Here is an 18,912-nt window from a genome sequence, read left to right as displayed (position 1 = left end):
ATTCATTTCACTCTTACTCTAGACAAAAATAAAAAAAAAATGAGGAGGGAGGAGAGGGAATGGGAGCATGGAACGACTGAAAGCCGCTGTGATAAAACGCACCACCAATGCTAAGCCGCTTTACAACAGGCCCATGGTTTTTAGTGATCAAATAAAAAGGACCTTTTAACTTTTATTTGGTCTCGGCGGCAGAGGGGAACATATGGGAACAATGGCCACGCAGTGTAAATCTAGCAGCCTGCTGGCTCTGCTCGGCTACTGGGGTTATAGTTTTTCAGGGCATGGCAGGAGGTGAGCAGAGCGCTTGTTACATTATACAGTCAAAGTACTGACATGGTGAAAAGTCTGGACTACCCATTTACCATCAAACACCTTAGTTACCACCCTGCGCTGACAAGTGACACACAGAGTGACAATTTGAGTTTGAGTCCACAGTTGAGTTCATAAGGGAGGCAAGACAAATGGTTCTCATTTGTCCTTCTATTCCTATGACAGAAGAATTTTACCCACAATGCCACAGGGTCAGCCAAGCCAGGGAAGGTAAGTACCTAGATTCTCATCCATCAGCTGTGAATGGGTGACCAACTAGATCAGAGTGCAACACAAACCACTAATGCACTAATGTGTGCAGGAGGGCTGCAGTGTGTGTTGGAGTGGTGGTCGGGGCATGATCTAATCAACTCATCAAACTATTGATCTTGTGGCTAGTTCGCCACAACAACTGGTTACAAGAAGTGGAACATGTGGGCTCGGAGGACTTGATGAAGCCCAAGGACCTGTCGGAAACCTTGATCCAAAAGGGACCCAAGGACAGCCAGAAGACAGAAAATACAGCCATTAAAACCTGATCCAGAACGAGAGAGAGACCTTAACCCTTGAAGACTAACAAGATGACTAAAATGTAAAAATGGCTAATCTATAAAGAGTGTCTTTCATCTTATTCTGATGGTACTTGTAAGAGAACAGAACAGCACTGATTCCTTGTCCGGTTACTAATTTGTGGACGCACCTAATTTAGATCTCCCTGAATAGAACTATCAGTTAAGCGTCTAATATACAATAAAACATGTTAGATGCTGTAGGTTCTTATTGTTGCACATGCATGTCCACTTCAAAACTAGATTTCACATGGCCTAATTTGTGCATGTACACACTGGACATGTCTTATGTGTGTTAACTGTGAGTATATGTGTGGCCTGTGTGTGTGTGTTCCTAGTGCTTCTATCTGTCCCTCTAAGCAGTCTTGGCAGGCCAATCTAATCTGGCCAGGGAAAGGTCAGCCCCACTCTAACTGCCTTTCACTCACATTATGCACCGACGCTCCCTCCCACTTTTTTCCCCTTCACCTCTCTTCCTTTCCTCACCTCCTTTTCCCTCCTTTTTTGTGTCACCACTCCCTCTTTCTTACCTTTAGTCTTTCACATTGCCCCTACCTATCTTTACGCCCTTTTCTCGACAGTCTGCTTCTTTACATCTCTCCCACCACCTTTTATCGCTCCATTTTTCTCTTTACTCGTGTATCACTTATTTTCTCTCTCCTGTAGCAGTCTGGCTCGATGACCTGTTTCCCCTCTTTTCTGCTGGATAGGCATGATCAACACACACACACACACACACACACACACACACACACACACACACACACACACACACACACACAGGTCTGTCTAATTATCATAACCATCTCCTGCATATCGTTGACTCTTAACATCACTAACTACACATTTTATCCTCCAGGTTTAACATGCTTCATGACAGCAAAGCAGGAGACACTCCATCTACATACATGTCACCACAACAACACTACAAGAACAGATCTGAAGAGGCAGGCACGATCAAAGGCTGACTGACAGCTCGGATCAACCAATCGACCGACCTCTGCGACATCCTGTTACCATAGCAATTATCAGGACTCTCTAAGAAGCAGAGAGGAGGGGTGTCAAAGGTCATCGCACTATCTTTCTGCCATTTACAGGTCAGAAAGAAAGATGGGGAAAGGGACACAGACACAAAGACATGAGACGACCATCTTTGAAGTCCATTTACAAAGCACAGATTTCTCCTCTTCTCAATCCCTCTGGGCCATCTCAACCTGCAATAATCCCCCTCTTCTCCTCCTCCGTCTCTCAGGACAGCCTGATATCAAACCTCAGGATCTGTCTGTCTGCCTCCCTGTCTGCCTTTCCACCTGTCTGTGGGTAACCTTTAAATAATCAAGCGCAAACCTGGAAATAAGGCTGCATTACAAACTTACTGTTTAATTAATATACAGCGGTGCTATTTGTTAAAGCTTACTGATAAAAGTTCTACATAACTTCATAGTTTAGACCATCATTCCTATTGGTAATACTGTACTCAACTAGTCAATAGCTGAGATTTTTATAACTGTGGGATTAACTGATTACTGTAAAACTTCAAATAAAAGCAGGGTCCCTATAGACGCAGATCTCTTTTAAAAGCCTGGTGTGGCTACACGTTTTGACAAATAAATGCAGGTCTCCAATAGAGGCCTGGTCTAGATTTTATAGAAATAATCTGTATGTATAAAACCTGCTTGAGCAAGTTTTGCGTCGTTTTGATCTCCTACGCAAATATAAATGTTTAAACTTCTGTCAGTATGTACATAATGCACATCGTGCAGATCAATTAGATTCTCCACAATTCAATCGTTCACTATATTTTACGAAAACTATCAACACCAAAGTGTAACATTAATTCATTCTGAATTACTGGTAACATGGTAAACAAGAGAGAAGGAAAAAAACCTCTGAAGCGATCATAATAATCATGTTAGTTGTCAAATTTGCTAAACAAATCTCAAGAGAAGCTGCAGTCAGTTTAGTTTACTTTTGTGCCTTGTCTAAAGGAATTAAACGCCTGTCCCAAATAGACGCCTGTCCCCAATAAAGGCAGGGGGAGTTCAGTGATTTAAGCAAATAAACGCCCGGGCTATTATTAGAAGTTTTACGGTAATTGTTTAGTTAGCATAGACATAGACATTCAAGAATGACAGAACTTGATAGTTGCATATCATTTTAAACTTTATACTTTTAGGTGTTGGACTGTTGGCAACTTTAAGTGTTGACTTCTTATTTCTTTGATCAGAGAGTTCCTGATTTAAGACAAAATCATGAAAACTCTAACTTTATAATCAGTACCAAAACTCAGGTCTCACAGTGGCACTAATATAAAAGTATTTTTAAATGAAATTATGATGAAAACTTTGTAATAAACCAATTATTTTCCTCAAACACAGACTCAATGTCTCCTGCAAAGTTAAGAAGTACAATCCAGTTGCTCTCCAGCTCATAAAACAGACTTCGACAGACAGACAGTCCACTAAGACAGATAAAGAAAGCTCTCTGTCTGTGCTGTGGGTCCTTTCAACCTGGCTAAGCCGGTGCGAGACACAGGGAAGTCTTCCTTCACACAGAGTTGAATCATAAACTGATCTTGTTCGATTTTTTCCTCCCTTTCTCCCTACCTCCCCCTCTCTCCTGCCCCTTGAAAGAGCCGCTTTCCCTGTGCCTTTCTTCCTTGCACTCTCAAAGGGAGGCAAGGATGGTGGTACTTCACAGAGGGATAGGCCCTCTCTTCATCCTACCAGCTGAGGAGGCCCCCCGCAACATCTCTATATCCGTCTAGCCGGCTCTCGGGAGCCTGCTGGATTCAGCGGCGAGTGTTAGAACCACTGAGGAGCTTTCAAGACAAAATCCACCTTCTGAGCCTTCTGCCGAGTGTGTGTGTGCGCGTTTCAAGTCGCTCTCCCCAGGCCACCTCACTTATCTGCGTCACATCACAAGGTGCCCTATTAGAGCGCGGCAGAAGGGTCCTGTGTCTGCTCGTTTAACGACGTGAAAGAGAGACGGGCGGATGGAAGGCGCATTGTGGGAGATGGATGGACGGGTGGGGAAGCCACCTCCCACCCCACAAGCTGCTCTTTGGCGCGGTTTAGTTGAGATTTCAACATTGATCTGTCTTGTCTCCTCTCTCTCTGGCTTGGAGGGGGGTAGGGAGGGGAGAGAGAGAGGCAGGTGAGGCTCAGCATGTGTGTGTTTAACAACGGATCGAACAGGGAGAGAGGAGGCGAGCAGGAAGAGGGACAGATGAAAGCAGAGGCAGGGTTTGAAAGAGCCTCTCAGAGATGACAGCAACTCTTTACCTCCACCTGCGCACATCTTGATGGTCTGCTTCCATCTTTCTTTCTCTCCGCATTTTACACACAGACACAAGTGAGGCCACAATGGGAGGCCATCGTGGAGCACTACACAGTTTTAATCATCAAACTGCATGTATTCCAACACTTAGGGCAACAGCAAGTGTTCTGTTTAGTGACTTGTTCTAGCAAAGACACGTAAAGACTGAGCAAACTGTGTTATGCTGTTTGTCTCATGATTTCAGAAGCAGTGTTACCAACTTTAAGTATTACATTAAGGCAGCTACACCTCTTTCTGTTGCATTACTTTGCTGAAACAAAATGAATAATTTTGTTAAACGATCATTCTAGATATTTATCAAGCAAAAATTCTATCTGTTATTTTCATGTTCTCAACTGTGTGCACATTCTGTTTCTTCTGTTGTATAGAGATTATACAGCCACAGAAACCCAAACATGCCCTAACAGCCTCCACCCTCCTGGGAATACTTTACATAAGAGTTTGGAACCCGTCTGCAGGGATTTGCTCCCATTCAGTCACAAGAGTGTTAGTGAGGTCCAACGCTGACACTGCACATCAGCACCACTTTTGTCATCTAACTCAAAACTGTAATCATTAGTGATTTGCATACATTATCAAAATAAATAAATCTAAATAGCTCAGCTCTTTCTCCTGTAAGTGGCCTAGGAGCTGAATCCTATCATAGAAGTCCATTCTCTCGCTCAGACCTTGCTTAATAAAATTAAAGTGGTGGAGAAAAGATATTATTGATATGATAATAGCTAAACATAACAACAAGTCTGAAGAGAAGACAGACCAAAAGACAGTGACAGAGAGCTGAGTAGAAGCTCTGCAGGTGTGTTTGTTTCACAGAGCAGCCGTGCTCCCCAGTGACCAGCTCTCCCATCCACTTCTATAACTGCATTGCTGGACGTGCGCGCACAAACGCACACACACACACACACACACACACACACACACACACACACACACACACACACACACACACACAGTCATGACCAGCGGGTCAATATCCCAGCTAAATGTGTTTTCCTTCCTTGTGCTAAGGGGGTTGTGTAGGGCCCAGCCAGGCTGAGCTAGGCCGGCCCCCGAGCCATCCTAAACTGCCACCAGACCGCTGGCACCATTACAGCTCCCTGGTCACATTCAACACTGGTCCCACTGAACTAACACTGCTCACACTGAACAGCAACAGAGTGATGGATGAGCAGAGCAACAAAGAAGGAGACAGACAGAGAATAAGGAAGGAGAGAACAAACAGGGATCCGGGATGACCACATACAGCTAACTCAGCTGCGACAGGACGAGTCAGTCACAAACTGATGTGAAACAGAAACCAGCACAGTGTTGTGTGAGATGAGGTGTGTGTGTGTGTGTGTCTGTACCTCTGAAGCCTCCCTCGAGCAAAGCTGTAGCTCTGATCCTCTTCTGCCCCGCCCACTCGTACTCTTCAAAGCCCCGCCCATTCTCTCCATCCATGTCTGCAGAATCATCATCGCCTAACGCGCCCTCACGCTGACACACACACACACAGAGACACATGTTAATGAGCGCAAAAACTTCACAGACAACCAGAGACATTTTTGTCTTTTCAACAACTTCATGTACATGATTTTACTTTTTTTCTTTTTAAATAGTGGTGTGGTGGAAGACAGGCCAGATATCCATAGCACGCTTTACCTGTACCATACCATGACCAGCTGTGATAAGTTCCTTTATTGTTGGCAATCTCAACAGCATTAAACACCCAAATGTTTCAGGCCAACTATTTTACAGGAAGCTCCAACTATTTTCTTCTTCTGTGGTTTTATTTTTCCCAAAACTCAACAGCAAAACCATCAAACTTTCGTGTTATACCTTTTTGTTCCCATACTCAATATGTTTCTGACAGACAGCAGGGCTCAGTTAGCTCAAGTTGTTGCTACATTGATCTATTTCACCTGGGAACACAGAAAAGCAAAGTGCTGGAAAAACTTGCTGCAACTGATTTAAAAAAAAAAAAAAAAAACAACAACCTCTAGACATTTGCATTTGGAGATAATCAGTGATTTGGCCTAACATTACTGTACTAATATTGTTTTACCAGGAAGATTCAGCAGGGCGTGACAAGATTGCCCGAAATGTCTAACTCTAGTTTAGATACACAGCAAAGAGGAGTTCAGAAATCACAGAATCTTCCATCTGTTTGATCGCCAATTAGAACAAGAAGAAAGGAGCTTTGGCCGTGGTTGCAAGCAGGACTTTAACATCCCAGTACAGTATGGTTGAGTGCAGGACTCTTACACTGTGTAATAAAAACACAGCTCAACATGGCATGGTACAGCACTGGAACACCTAAAGCGTGCTAGTGAAGAAGAAGGTATTAGTGTCTCTACAGCTAGTGTAATGGACAGTAGTCAGTGAGGGGAGATACCGGAGGAGCGGTGGTGATTTGTTTGTCTACTGTAGGAAAGAAGGTAATGTTTAACATCTACAGGAAAGAAGGACTGGTGATGGACTCTGGCAGGAAATACTCAAGATCTAACTGTTATGCTCATACAGGAGCTGCATGCCAATGGATAAGATGCAACCATGTCACATGGGAGAAACCGCTGATATCAGCATTCTACTTCTACTAAATTGTGTATCAGCTTTGCAGGGGCAAAATTTAATGATGGACATGTGAATACTTTGATGTCCGTATGTTTTTTATATGTTCTAGTCTTTCAGACAGTTATTCCCATATGATGTGAATGCAGCGCTGCCGTGTGAAGGAAGTTAAATCTACAGAAACTACTATTTCAACTATTGGTTGGCATCTGCTCTAATGTACAGAGGTGATTGGACAGCAGCTACAGGAAGTAAAGAGGTGACTGGTCAGCGACTACAGGAAGAGAAGAGGTTGATAGGCTGTCCGACTGGAGGTAGGAGGCGGGGTTTGGGCCCAGGATTGTACTACCTGGATCAGGCATTGTTCCACATGTCTACTCATCTCCTCCTCGCTCCCAGCCAATGGGGCACTGCACAGCGGACATACCTGGCCCCCCTCCTCAGGCTTCCTCCTCTTCATCTTGCCTATACGGGCTGGAAACGGAGGGAAAAGAGAAAGACAGACACAGACTAGTTTTAATGTCAGTTTTTTCCATTATGTTTTCTTTAGACAATAATATCACTGGTTTCAAAGAACAGGAGAGTATCTAAAAAAGACCTGAGGACTATTCATGACAGATGGATCTTCCCTGATTGGATCATATTCAGTGTAATACAGCTCAACTCTTAGAAGCATATGGGAGGAGGCAGAGCTGGCTAAACTTGGCCTTTTCTGAAAAGTGTACAGAAAGAAATGACAAGAGCCGGACGTGCAACCCTTCCTGCACTCCACATCCTCGCCATTCCTCTCCCTCTGTTTCTTCTCTCTTTCCTTCCCTGCCCTCCTGTCACAGCTCCCACCACCCCACACACACACAATTTAATTAGAAATTTAACAGAGCAGAACAGCCGTCATTGCGCCCCGAGTCTCTGTCGTTTTTTCTTAACTGCAAATGGCGCGCGGGGACATTAATTTTTAGCTGGCTGGGAAAGCAGAGGAGGCCAAGAGGGACTGTGGCAAGGGATGGAGGGAAAGGAGGAGGAGGAGGACATAAGGCAATACGCCATAACTGCAGGGGAAGAAGATGGAACGAGTGAGGCTGGGAGGGTTAAAGAGAGAAACAGCCTCCTCCTCCTCACCAATTCTCCCCTGACGCTAATCGAGAGGAGCGTTGTTAAATAGAGAAGGGAAAGGGCTGCTAATTAGGTCCGGCAGGGATCTCTGCCCCCCCCCCATCAGCTGTTATACCCCACATGATGCCTGGTTCCACATGAGGGCAGAAAGAAAGTAATGGAGGGCGGAGTTTAAACTAAGTCTTCAATGGCTCTTGTCATGGGCTCTGACTGAAAAAGGCTGAGTTATCCATGCGTTGCCTCAAGACCGGACACACTAAATATCTTGCAATACAGACAGGCACCAATGTGGCACGAGTCAACTGTTACAGATACGAATGTATTGATTATATTAGCATTTATTGGTTTTACACTGCTTCAGCCTCCCTTGATAAGAAAGGATACGTATTTTCAATAAAAGTTGACAGTGGTGGCTGAAAAAAGTTGACAATTCTGAAAACATACAGGTTGATTTAACATGTAAGAAATTCAGTATTGTGACAGTTGGTGCAAACCAGAAAACTTTCTCCTTCAGTGCCACCATTTATAAAGTCTACAGTGATGCCTATCAAGGCTCTGGAGCAGCACAATGACCAAATACAGCAATTAAAACGTTGGAAAACCCTGCTACTTAGAAAAGTTAGCCAGAAGTTCTGAAGAGTTTTCTCAGAGTTTAACCCCAGTTTATGTCTAATGTTAAATATTAGATTACATTCAAGTGATCAAGATAAGAATCCAGTTTTCAAAAGTGCCTCTAATCCAAACCAAGACAGCCAGAAATGGCAAATGGCCATGCTCAATTTGTACAATGTGAACCAAAATTTAATGTTTTAATGTAGTTGGTATGGTGGTGTAATGGCATGTTTTGCTTGTGTTTTACAAAAAGAGTCAAAAGAGAGGTCATTTCCAGCTACATGGATTAGGAAACACAGATGCAACTTGGAAAACTGGTTTAAAATCTATGTTTGTGCAACAGCTGGGATATTTTGTATTTATATTCGTTTTACAATAGTCTTTGAGGATAGTGAAAATACCCTAAGAACAGAGTTTTTTACAGATCGCCATGTGATAAGATGCTTTTGGCTTCTTCAGACTGATGGTTCAAAAACTTTCTCTGTCACATGACATCATCACTGAGGAATGATAGACCATCCTGATATATGCTCCATTAAATATAAAAACCTTTCAGAAATGACTAAACATTGATTATTAAGCATGCTGTGAAAATGTATATATAAAATATAAATAAAATTGACTATCACAAAGTCAAACTGCATGACAAAACTATTTTGCCTCCTGTGCCTTGACACTGTGATATCATAATGTTTCTCAGTCATTTATGGTTATAATAATTTTTATCACTTCCTATTTAACTTCCTGACATATATACAAAAGATAAGCTTTTTATACATCAATATATTTTAACTTTTTATTTCCTAATTCATTCTACCATATCTATAAACTGTTCTGACATTAAAGTAACTGTATCATCTTTTTTCCAAACCTTCTAAGATCAAAAGCAAACCTGAGTACACTAATACAAACTCTTAATGAGGACATTTACACTGTATAACTTGGAGTTGGAGTCATGTAATGTATATTAATAAGCGATATTAAGCATCACTCAGGAGATGAAACGGAATGTGTACATACCATTCAATCTTGTTTGCCTGTTTGCTCGAACTCGTAAAAATGTCTGCAAGCAGAGGAGAAAGGAGAGGGGGGAAACATACATTAGACAATAAAGAAACACTATAATATGTTTACAAGTACAAATATAACTTTTCAGAATGGGATTGCTTTGGATGCTGAGACTAGGGCACTGTAAACAAACCTACTTCTCTATTGTTTTCCACCTCCTCCATAACTGTCAGGGCTCACTCACAGCTCATTGTACAGCCGCCAAAAGTCACTGCTGCAAACTGGCGACTGTGTGTCCAGATACTGAACATCGCTGCGAACTAAAGCTTCTATCTATTATTTAATACGGATGGAAAAGGATTGAAAGTGCCGCCCGTATCGACAAATACTACTCATGTCCGACGCCATGTTGGCTTGTTTTGATCATGTGACGCGCTGGAGACGGAAGTAGGGAAACGTCACGTGTTGTTCCGGATGTCGACCGCTAGGGGGAAGCAACGGGTTTCATTAAACGGTCTCCTTTTAATCAATGGGTTTGGTGTTTTACATACAGACATACTGGCTACTCTACCTTACTACTACTGTTTATACAGGCTGACACAAAAGAGAAGAATTAGAGGATTTTACTCAGTGAAGTTATGTCAAAGATGTTAAGAAGCTTGACAGTTTGGTGTTTGTGAACATCTCTTTTTACTCTTAAAGTGTAGTTTCTTGGTAGCTATTTGGTCTTTTCTGTGTGTGCAGCAGATTATAGACAGTTTTGCAGCAAACTTAAGTTCGTATTATTCAACTGTCCGTGGTGGAAGAAGTACGCAGATCTTTTACCTAAGTAAAAAATACCAATACAACAATGTAAAATGACTCCATTACAAGTCGAGGCCCTTCATTTAAGTAAAATTACAGAGGTAAGTGTCAAAAGAAAAAGTACTTATTATACAGAAAAAGGGCCCTTACATTACATTGACTGCTAATACTAATAGTAATACTAAAAATGTTTAGTCCAGTGGATCCAAAACATGGGGTTGACCTCCTTTACAAAGGGTGTCAAGAAAAATCTGCGGGGTGTGAGAAATTAAAGAAGGAAAACCAAAGTTTTTGCGATATAAATTTGTGTTCATATTTTTGACTTTTCTGTAATCTTTGCTTTTTATGGGGGGGGGGGGACATTGGATTTAACCAAATGTCGAATTATCGAATGTCACAAAGGGCCCATCTAGACACTGTTTCTTGAGAACCACTGCTTTAGTCTTAAATAATATATTGTATTTTGTACTTTTTTGATGTAAAATCTATCTGCAAAGTAGATTGTAGTAAAACTTACTTCCCTCTGAACTGAAGTATAAAGTGTGTAAAAGTACCTCAAATTGTACTTAAGTATAGTACGTGAGTAAATCAGTTACCTTCCACCACTGGCAACTGTGGCGTACAGTTAAGTGATCATTTATCTCAGTGAATGTGGAACATTTGGGGCCTTTGGTAGTTCAGGATGCCTGGGGTAAATTCCCCCGTATTATTAAGAATAATGGTCTTATCATTAAAAGTACAAGATTGAGAAATAAATTAAGTGAGGTCAGATTTCTTTCTTCTTCTCCCCTCCTCTTCTGTCTCTTGCAGAATGTGCACCTCAGGTCTACTGGGTCTATTCAAACCCAGAGGCCTGTATGCCTTTAGCTATATGCTGACTAAAGCATCCCCCGTCGCAGTTATGGATGCCCTCTCTTTGACACGGCAACAGTGAGTAGGCGGCGGTTCAGTCCTCTCACCTTCGGACCATCGTCCATCAGCGAGAGCCGACAAGCAGTCTGGCCTTCTCCTTCTGTTCTGGCCCTCTATCTGTCCCCTCAATCCTTCCATCTCTCCCTTCCCTTCCCCTCCCAGGCCCCACTTGAGTTATAGGCCCACTCGCCTCGCATCACCACTACTACCGTATCATTATGATACACTCACTGAATGGCTGCGGATAGGTCAGGATTTTAGAGGAAGGGAAGAGGTAGAGAGGAAAAGAGCACTGAGACGGACTGACAGGCAGAGAGAAGGTGCAAAGTCTGCCATTATGCTCCATTTTCATGGTGGTAAAAAGAGTCACCATTGACTTAATCATTTGTATAATATAAGGTGATTTCAGCAGTTTCACTTAATGAGAAAATCTACTTTATCGCTATAAGGTCTTTATGAGCTGTGTCATCCTGAACGTATGGATGTAACGTCTGCATGGACTTAATAGTTCTTATTTTATGGTGCGAGGGGGGAAACCCACTTAACCCAGAGATACATCATGGCCAGAAGAATTACCCGAACAAACTTTGATGAATTTAAGAGATAAAAGCAGTCAGGGTGGCTTTAAAAATATCAGAGATTTAAGGAGATTGGCCTGTTGGTCAACTTAACTGCTGAGAGGGTATAAAACCCACAATCTACTGTAATTCCCAGTTTAACTGTTACACATCTGTCATGATTAGGGAAAATCACAATTTGATACAATATATTATGGAAGTCCTATGATTTGCTACATAGTTAATATGAAAAAAATAAATAAAAATATAACATCAGAGGAGGGTCTCATTGAAGTTTGGTCAACAACAGCAGGGGTGCTTTATAATTAACACAAATTAACCAGATTTGTGAATTTGTGATGACAGTTGTGTGACAGAAACAGAAAATATCACCTCAGCTTAAAACATTGAACATGCATGTCTTAAAACATTGATGTATCCCACATTGAACACCACATCGTTAGAGTTAAAATACGCAATCTACCTGTGAAACAACTCAACAACTAAAACAGTGCTTGTACTGGGAAGATCCCACTAGAGCCTGTGCTGTTCGTATCCAGCAAGTTATATAAAATGTGTTAATTTCCAATATTATTTGATTTATGAAATGTCAGTACAAATCTGGCTATAGTATTTGTAGGAGGAGTGGAGTGTTTAGATTTACCATTGTACCATGGTCACTAAGAATTCTTGACTGATTGGCTGGGAGGGGATAATAACAGACAAGGTGTACATTATCCGATTTAAAATGGATGATTGTAGTGCTTTTGGTGATTATGGATCATATACCTCCTTGGTTATTACTGCTTATTCGTAATGACAGTATGCTTAACATACAGGATTCATTTCACTATAACTGAGAAGAAGTTAGAAGTATAGAGAAAGTGAGCTGGATACTACTCTGGAGAAGTGACCTAAGGGACAAACAGGATGATGGTGTCAATCTAGACTGACTGTTATTCAACCCGTGTGTGTGAGTGTGTGTATATGTGCTTGAGTGTGACCTGGTATCTGTCGGAGTGGTGGATGTCTTCAGAGGACAGGGGCGAGACCACAGGAGACTCTCCCTCACGCTTGATGTGCACCGACAACAGCATTGACTAGAGACAGAGAGACAGAGAGAGAGAAATAAAATGTCTTCTATATGCAGATGATCTTGTTATATTATCACCTCTGGAGCAATGATTACAGCAGTACCTGTCCTCGCTTGACAGCTGCTGCATGGGAATAATCAATAAACATAGACGAGGCAAGAGTAATGCTATTTCAAAAAAAAAAAAATAAATAAATAAATAAATCTTAGGAAAACAGATGTAACTTCACTGTTGGAGAGATAACACCCCTGGATGTAGCCACACACAGCTTAGCTTGTCTTGACAATAAGGTCATTTGAATGATTTGCCATGTCCATAAGGTCCATACAAACTACAAACTCAACATTTTTCGGAAGATGTGCTGGCTACTGAAATTTCAAAACTGTAGTTTGAAGTGGCAATCATAGTCCAAATGATAGAAGAGTTTGAAATAGCAATTAAAATGGAGGCGCTAAAAGAAGCCAAAGTCGGAGATCAAACACTGAATGCAGCTGAAGTAACAGCTGAAATTTAGGAGCTGAAAGGAGTCGAAATTCTGGAGCTGTGTAAATCCTGAAAGACATGATGTCAGTTAAAGTGTCAGCTGAAGTGTGAGCATGGGAAGCAGTTTTTGGAAAGTGTTACTGATCAGTAGAGGTTGCAGGAGCTTTTTTGTGTTAATCATAGGTGAAGATCTGAGGATTTGAAGTGTATGCATCGAAAGCAGAGGTGACAGTTGAAGAGAAAGGGATTAATGCAGTCAAAATGTCCAGAGATGAAAGCAGTTGAAGAGTAAAAGATGGAAACAGTTAGTTGATGTGTAAGTGCTCAATTTAAAGCTAAATTCAAAATTACTGTAGACTGTAAAGCACTGGGAAAAACAACAACAAAATGGAAGCAAAAGCTTTTTTTTGTTTGTTTTTTTACCTTGTTCTGTATCAAATGAATACATATCCAAAAATAATTTTTTTTATTTCTGTACAAAAGATCACTTACACAGGAAAGAAAAATGGAAATGGGAAATCTTTACCCTTGGAGAAATCCAAGAGTGTTATTGCCACAGATGCTGAGAGCGACACGTCATTGATGATGACTGTAACCTGCCTGACTTTGTCTATAAAGTCCCTTCCACTGATTAGAGTTAATGTTTATGGGACGTTAAGAGGAGTTAGGGAAGAACGAGTGATGAAAAAGAGAGGAAGAAGGGAGAAGAGGAGGAGGAAGGGTAAACATCTGAAAAGGAGGAGCGTAACTGTCTGACATTACGGGACACTGCCTGTCCATAAATCTGTCTTACAACACTTACAAACGCACACTCTCTCTTTCCCTCTCATAGACACACACATAGAAGACAATATCCTCTTCTAACCCACTCTGTGACAAAGACAATCCAGGGAATTCCTCAAGTGAACAAGACGCAAGCAGATAATGATGTGAAAGAGAGAAGAAGGGAAGAAAAGAGGAGCAATATCACTTTTTTACAAGGCTTAGTCCTGACAGAGCTCTGGCTGTGTGTGTGTGTGTGTGTGTGTGTGTGTGTGTGTGTGTGTGTGTGTGTGTGTGTGTGTGTGCTTGTATTTTCATGTGTGCCTATGCTGCTGCTTTTTTTTTTTTTTTTACAAGGCAGCTATGAAATATTTGTATTTACAGTCGTCTCCTATTAATCAAGTGGAAAGGGGCAGAGCAGAGGCTTAAGTGCTCGACAGCAGTAATCTAATAATAATATGTGAGAAATGACCAACCTCCAGTGCTGCCACAGTAAATTGGACATTATGCATGATGCTTTTATGCCTCTGTGTGAGTGTGTGAGTGTGTGCGTGCTGTCTTTCCCCCCCCCCTCTTTTACTCAGGTTTAAAAAGGTCAGGAATCATTTACCTGGGGGCGTTCTGGGAATATGCTTAAGTTTTATCATTAGAATATGACATTTAGCGGTATTCTACGAAGAAATTGTAAATGAAGATCTTCCATTGAAATTTTGGTCTTTTAAACCAACCAATTAAATCAACACGCGAAGAGATCAGCTTCGAAAAGGTTGCCTTTAACGCTACATTCGGATGAGCAAATGGATGTATACCTCGTGGTACAGACATTTTAACTCTAAATTTGACCTTAAAGACTAAAATAAAGTGTTTAAATCTGTATTTTGTATGTGTAAATCAATAATAAACACATAAAATGAGGCAAAGAGAAAAGGTTGTGTCTAAATCTTTTCACATGCATGTGGCGTAGTATCTAACATGGGTGTGTGTGTGTCAAAGAGTGTGTGGCCCTGCAGATATCACATGTTTTCAGTCTGATCCAATCACCTTAGCTCAGCAAGGACTACACAAAGTGGACTGAACACCACATAAGGAGGTGCGTTGGGGTTAATCTCCGGTCTAATGTGGGTGGGTGGTGCATACCGGGGAGGAGACGATGACAACAGGCTCATGTGCTTCAGACTGGCCCTCTCCATTGTCCATGGCCTGCTGCTGAATACTAAACAACAGCGGTGAGATGCGCAGTCACGGCCGGAGAGGAAGGCCGGCGCTCACTCCTGCGCTTTCTGCCTTTCTCAAGTACGAGCCCACCCACAGTGTTGCGCTAAGCCTGGGTCAGCACCCAAAGGTGTGTGCGAATGAAAATGGCCTCCTGTGTATTATTCTAGAGCTCTCATGTTGCATTCATGTGCACCTTGGATGAACTTTTTCTTCTTCTGACTTTCACATGTTCGTTAGTTAGAAATGAACAGACATGGAAATTATGAAGTCTGATTGCTTTAGGGATACTTTCAGGAAAAACGACAACTGAATTTTGAAGTTTTCAAAATCAAGCAGGTTGGAAGTGACATGTGAAGTCATTTCTTGAAACAAGACTCCATCTTTTGTTTATTTTCTCTGCCTTTTTCCTGTATTTGTTAAAATCCACCATACTACCAAGCTATCAAGTGCACTCATATTATTGTATTATTGCAGTTTCTCTTAAATGAGAGTTGGGCTTTCTAGTTTAGGATATAGAAAGGTCTAATGTTATATATTTATATAATTTTATTCTGGCAGCTGGTGATGTGTTCAGGAATGCCTACTTGATGGAATCATAAATCCGTCTTCCTACAATCTGACATTATCTGTCTTCTCTTTTATTTTCTTTCTTTTCTGTCTGTCTGCATCTCTGTCTCTCTAATTGGAACAATCACAGTACAGTGCCTCTTGGCTCTGCTGCCTGCTGGACCACGGGAGACTGGTACTGTGTGTGTGTGTGTGTGTGTGTGTGTGTGTGTGTGTGTGTGTGTAAGATATAAGACAGAGGCCTACAGTACAGCTGATTTACCCTTAGTGCAGCAGAGAGGAACAGAGGCTTCAGAGTAACAGCTCTGAGTTGGACAGTAAGGAACTACACCACGTATCACTGAAAATGTGTCATGTTTTTAAATCTAACTAGGTTTACTATGCATGCATCTCATTTTGTATTCAATCACCTAAAATCCTTTTCTCTTTTTGAACTATGTCGATGTGAATAAACAAAGAGCATTGAAACACTTAGATGAGAAAATAAATAATGAGGGATGTATATAATCTAAACATAGATAACTTATGGAATTACAGGTTACAGAAATTGAGGTTCATCTCACCTTGGGGGTTCCAGGAGTGGCTGCTCCATCCTTGGGTGAGGGGTTCTTACTGCAGGAGAGAAAGAAGACAAAACAGAATTTAGTGAGTTTGTAATATTATATGTTGAATCTTGTCTGCTTGTTTTTTTTAAGCATCTAGACATATTTCTGAGAGGTCATTCAGTTTTAAGGTATTATGTACTTCTGGAAGGGTGTACGCAGTTACACCAGAAACTGCACAAATGGGTTACTAGTATACACCAATATACTACATTTCCTCTATCTGTCTTCAGTTCTCTTTCACCTTTCATCCATCTCTGGCTACTCTTCTTTAGGGTAATTGAAAAATATGACTGAAAATAGAAGGAATACTCAGTATATTAGCTGGATATTCTTTACTGAGGCAGTCATTCTCCAGATTTGTCTCACCACACATACACACACATTGTTTGTTGCAGTAACAAAAGCAGGAAATAACTGATTTTGCTGTGATTTGATTTGTCAGTGGAGTCAGCCTGTGGTCACTTTGACTCTGAAATACATGGAGGACAATCGGCTGACTTGTAAACATTATAGGGATGATGGGACAGAGAGGGGGGCAAAGAGAATGAAATAAGATGTAAGACAGTAAGAAAGAAGGACATGTTCCAAGAGTTGTGTGTAGATGGATACATGACTGATGATGAATGATGGAAATATATTAACTAGCCTCTATTCTGCCAATAAAACAGACACATTCAATTCATGTGTTACTTCATTTCTGACACTTTTACTGTCTGATTCTTTCATTCATTTACCCCCCACCTTATTCTCAATTAATTTGTTGTTCCTTCATTTCTTTTTTTTATGCTCTCTCCTCATCCCTTTTCTCTCCATCTCTCTCTTTCTTTCTCCCCATCCTTCTTTCTTCCTGCCTTTCTCTCTCTCTGACTTTCTCTTGAACACACAGATACATTTCTCCGAGCTTCTCGAAGCGTTGCGACAAGCTTGACGTTGACAAAGCGAGACAGGGTTGTCATGTTTGCTTTGAGACCCTGTTAGCACTCCAGACCCCCTTGGACACACTCACACACACACACACACACACACACACACACACACACACACACACACACACACACACACTGACAGACAGATGGAGGCAAACCATGGAAGGGAATGTGCCTGAAACTGAATTGAGCGCGACCTCTAATCTGACAGCATGCCTTGGTAGACAAGGGATTTCCTTTTTCAATGGATGGATGGGTGGATAATAAGAATAAGAAGCCTTATTTATATGTCACTTATCTGAGAGAAGAATTTACAAAGTGGTGCACGAGAAGGCATAAGAGCAAGACACGTAAAATATAAGACAGACATATAATGCATAGCTGCACAGTGTTAGGATGGAATGCATGATAAGATAGAGAGATGGAAGTACTGTGAATGTATTTTTTCCTTACACACATTCTGTAATGTCTACCAGACAAGGAGAGGCTGATGACAAGATGCTGGTTGCATCATGGTAAATGTAGGGTTTTTAAAAGCTAAAAGTCAAGATTTATTGGCCTCTGTTGAATCAATGTTTTTTTTTTGTTTTTTTTGATCAGTCTCTCATTGACCATTCAACTTTATGGAAGTGCAATATTAAATTGTTGGAGTACCTCTTTAAAGGCCTAACAGTTTGGAGCTTGTTCAGCTTCTTTAATATTACATATTTCTGCCAACTAAAGACCAAACAAGAAGCTTCTACTGTGATATTGGTTGGCCAGCAGCTAGCCCACCCCAATCTAACAGTCGCCATCATCATTTTAGTGTTTTACAGGAAAAGAGCAGGATGTTGATGTGTAAATACTCCGACATGATTGTTTGGCATATACCATGAGATAAATAAACAGTTTTTTATTTATTTATCTGTGTCTGTAACCAAAACTTTTGACAATAAATAATAAAAAATATCAAATGACTGGATATTAGGTTAGTGAGCTCTTGGAGCTAATATTACTTATTAGTTTTCATTATTATTTTATTTTCATTATTCATTATTTCCTCATTTGATGTGACTGATTCCTTTATGATCTGAGAGGAGTAGCTAGTGCTAGTGAAAGTGTGCATGTGGATCAGTGTACAATATACACAGAACTGTATATATTAAATGTCTGTGTGCATGGTGAACAGGTAAAACGTGTCATTACTGCGTCTGTGCTGTGTGTGTGTGTGTGTGTGTGTGTGTGTGTGTGTGTGTGCTTGCATCTGTATATTGTCTTGCTACTGTGTGCGTGAAAGCTGAGCAGCGGGCCTCACCTCCACCAACAAAGAGAATAAACATGGGTGACACAGTCAAGCTGCTGTGTAATGCAGGGGAATCTGCCAACGCCGCCCCCCCACCACCACCACCACCTCTCTTTTCTATCTCTGTCTCTGTCATCTCTCTCTCCTTCTCCCTCTATCTCTCTTTTATTCATTACCTGGAACCTCTGCAGAGGCATCAACAATA

At 41.3% G+C, this 18,912-nt stretch overlaps 1 protein-coding gene across 7 annotated transcripts in view; it reads right to left on the bottom strand.

Moving 5' to 3' along the window:
* rnf220a (ring finger protein 220a) overlaps window positions 1–18,912 on the bottom strand; it is a 164,955-nt gene that overhangs the window by 19,290 nt on the left and 126,753 nt on the right. For 5 of the 7 annotated variants that reach the window (XM_051396589.1, XM_051396580.1, XM_051396616.1 and 2 more), the window contains 5 exons: window positions 16,458–16,506; window positions 12,778–12,873; window positions 9,513–9,555; window positions 7,117–7,241; window positions 5,564–5,693 (listed from right to left, as the gene is read on the bottom strand). In XM_051396589.1, the coding sequence (XP_051252549.1) occupies window positions 5,564–5,693; window positions 7,117–7,241; window positions 9,513–9,555; window positions 12,778–12,873; window positions 16,458–16,506 (443 nt within the window). Of the gene's footprint in view, window positions 1–5,563; window positions 5,694–7,116; window positions 7,242–9,512; window positions 9,556–9,697; window positions 9,934–12,777; window positions 12,874–16,457; window positions 16,507–18,912 lie in introns of those variants that run through there. The other 2 variants (XM_051396598.1, XM_051396633.1) reach the window with 2 other exon arrangements.

This window comes from Dicentrarchus labrax, unplaced genomic scaffold (genome assembly GCF_905237075.1).
Source record: "Dicentrarchus labrax unplaced genomic scaffold, dlabrax2021, whole genome shotgun sequence".
NCBI lineage: Eukaryota > Metazoa > Chordata > Actinopteri > Moronidae > Dicentrarchus > Dicentrarchus labrax.
This window is presented reverse-complemented; position numbering and strand designations above follow the sequence as displayed.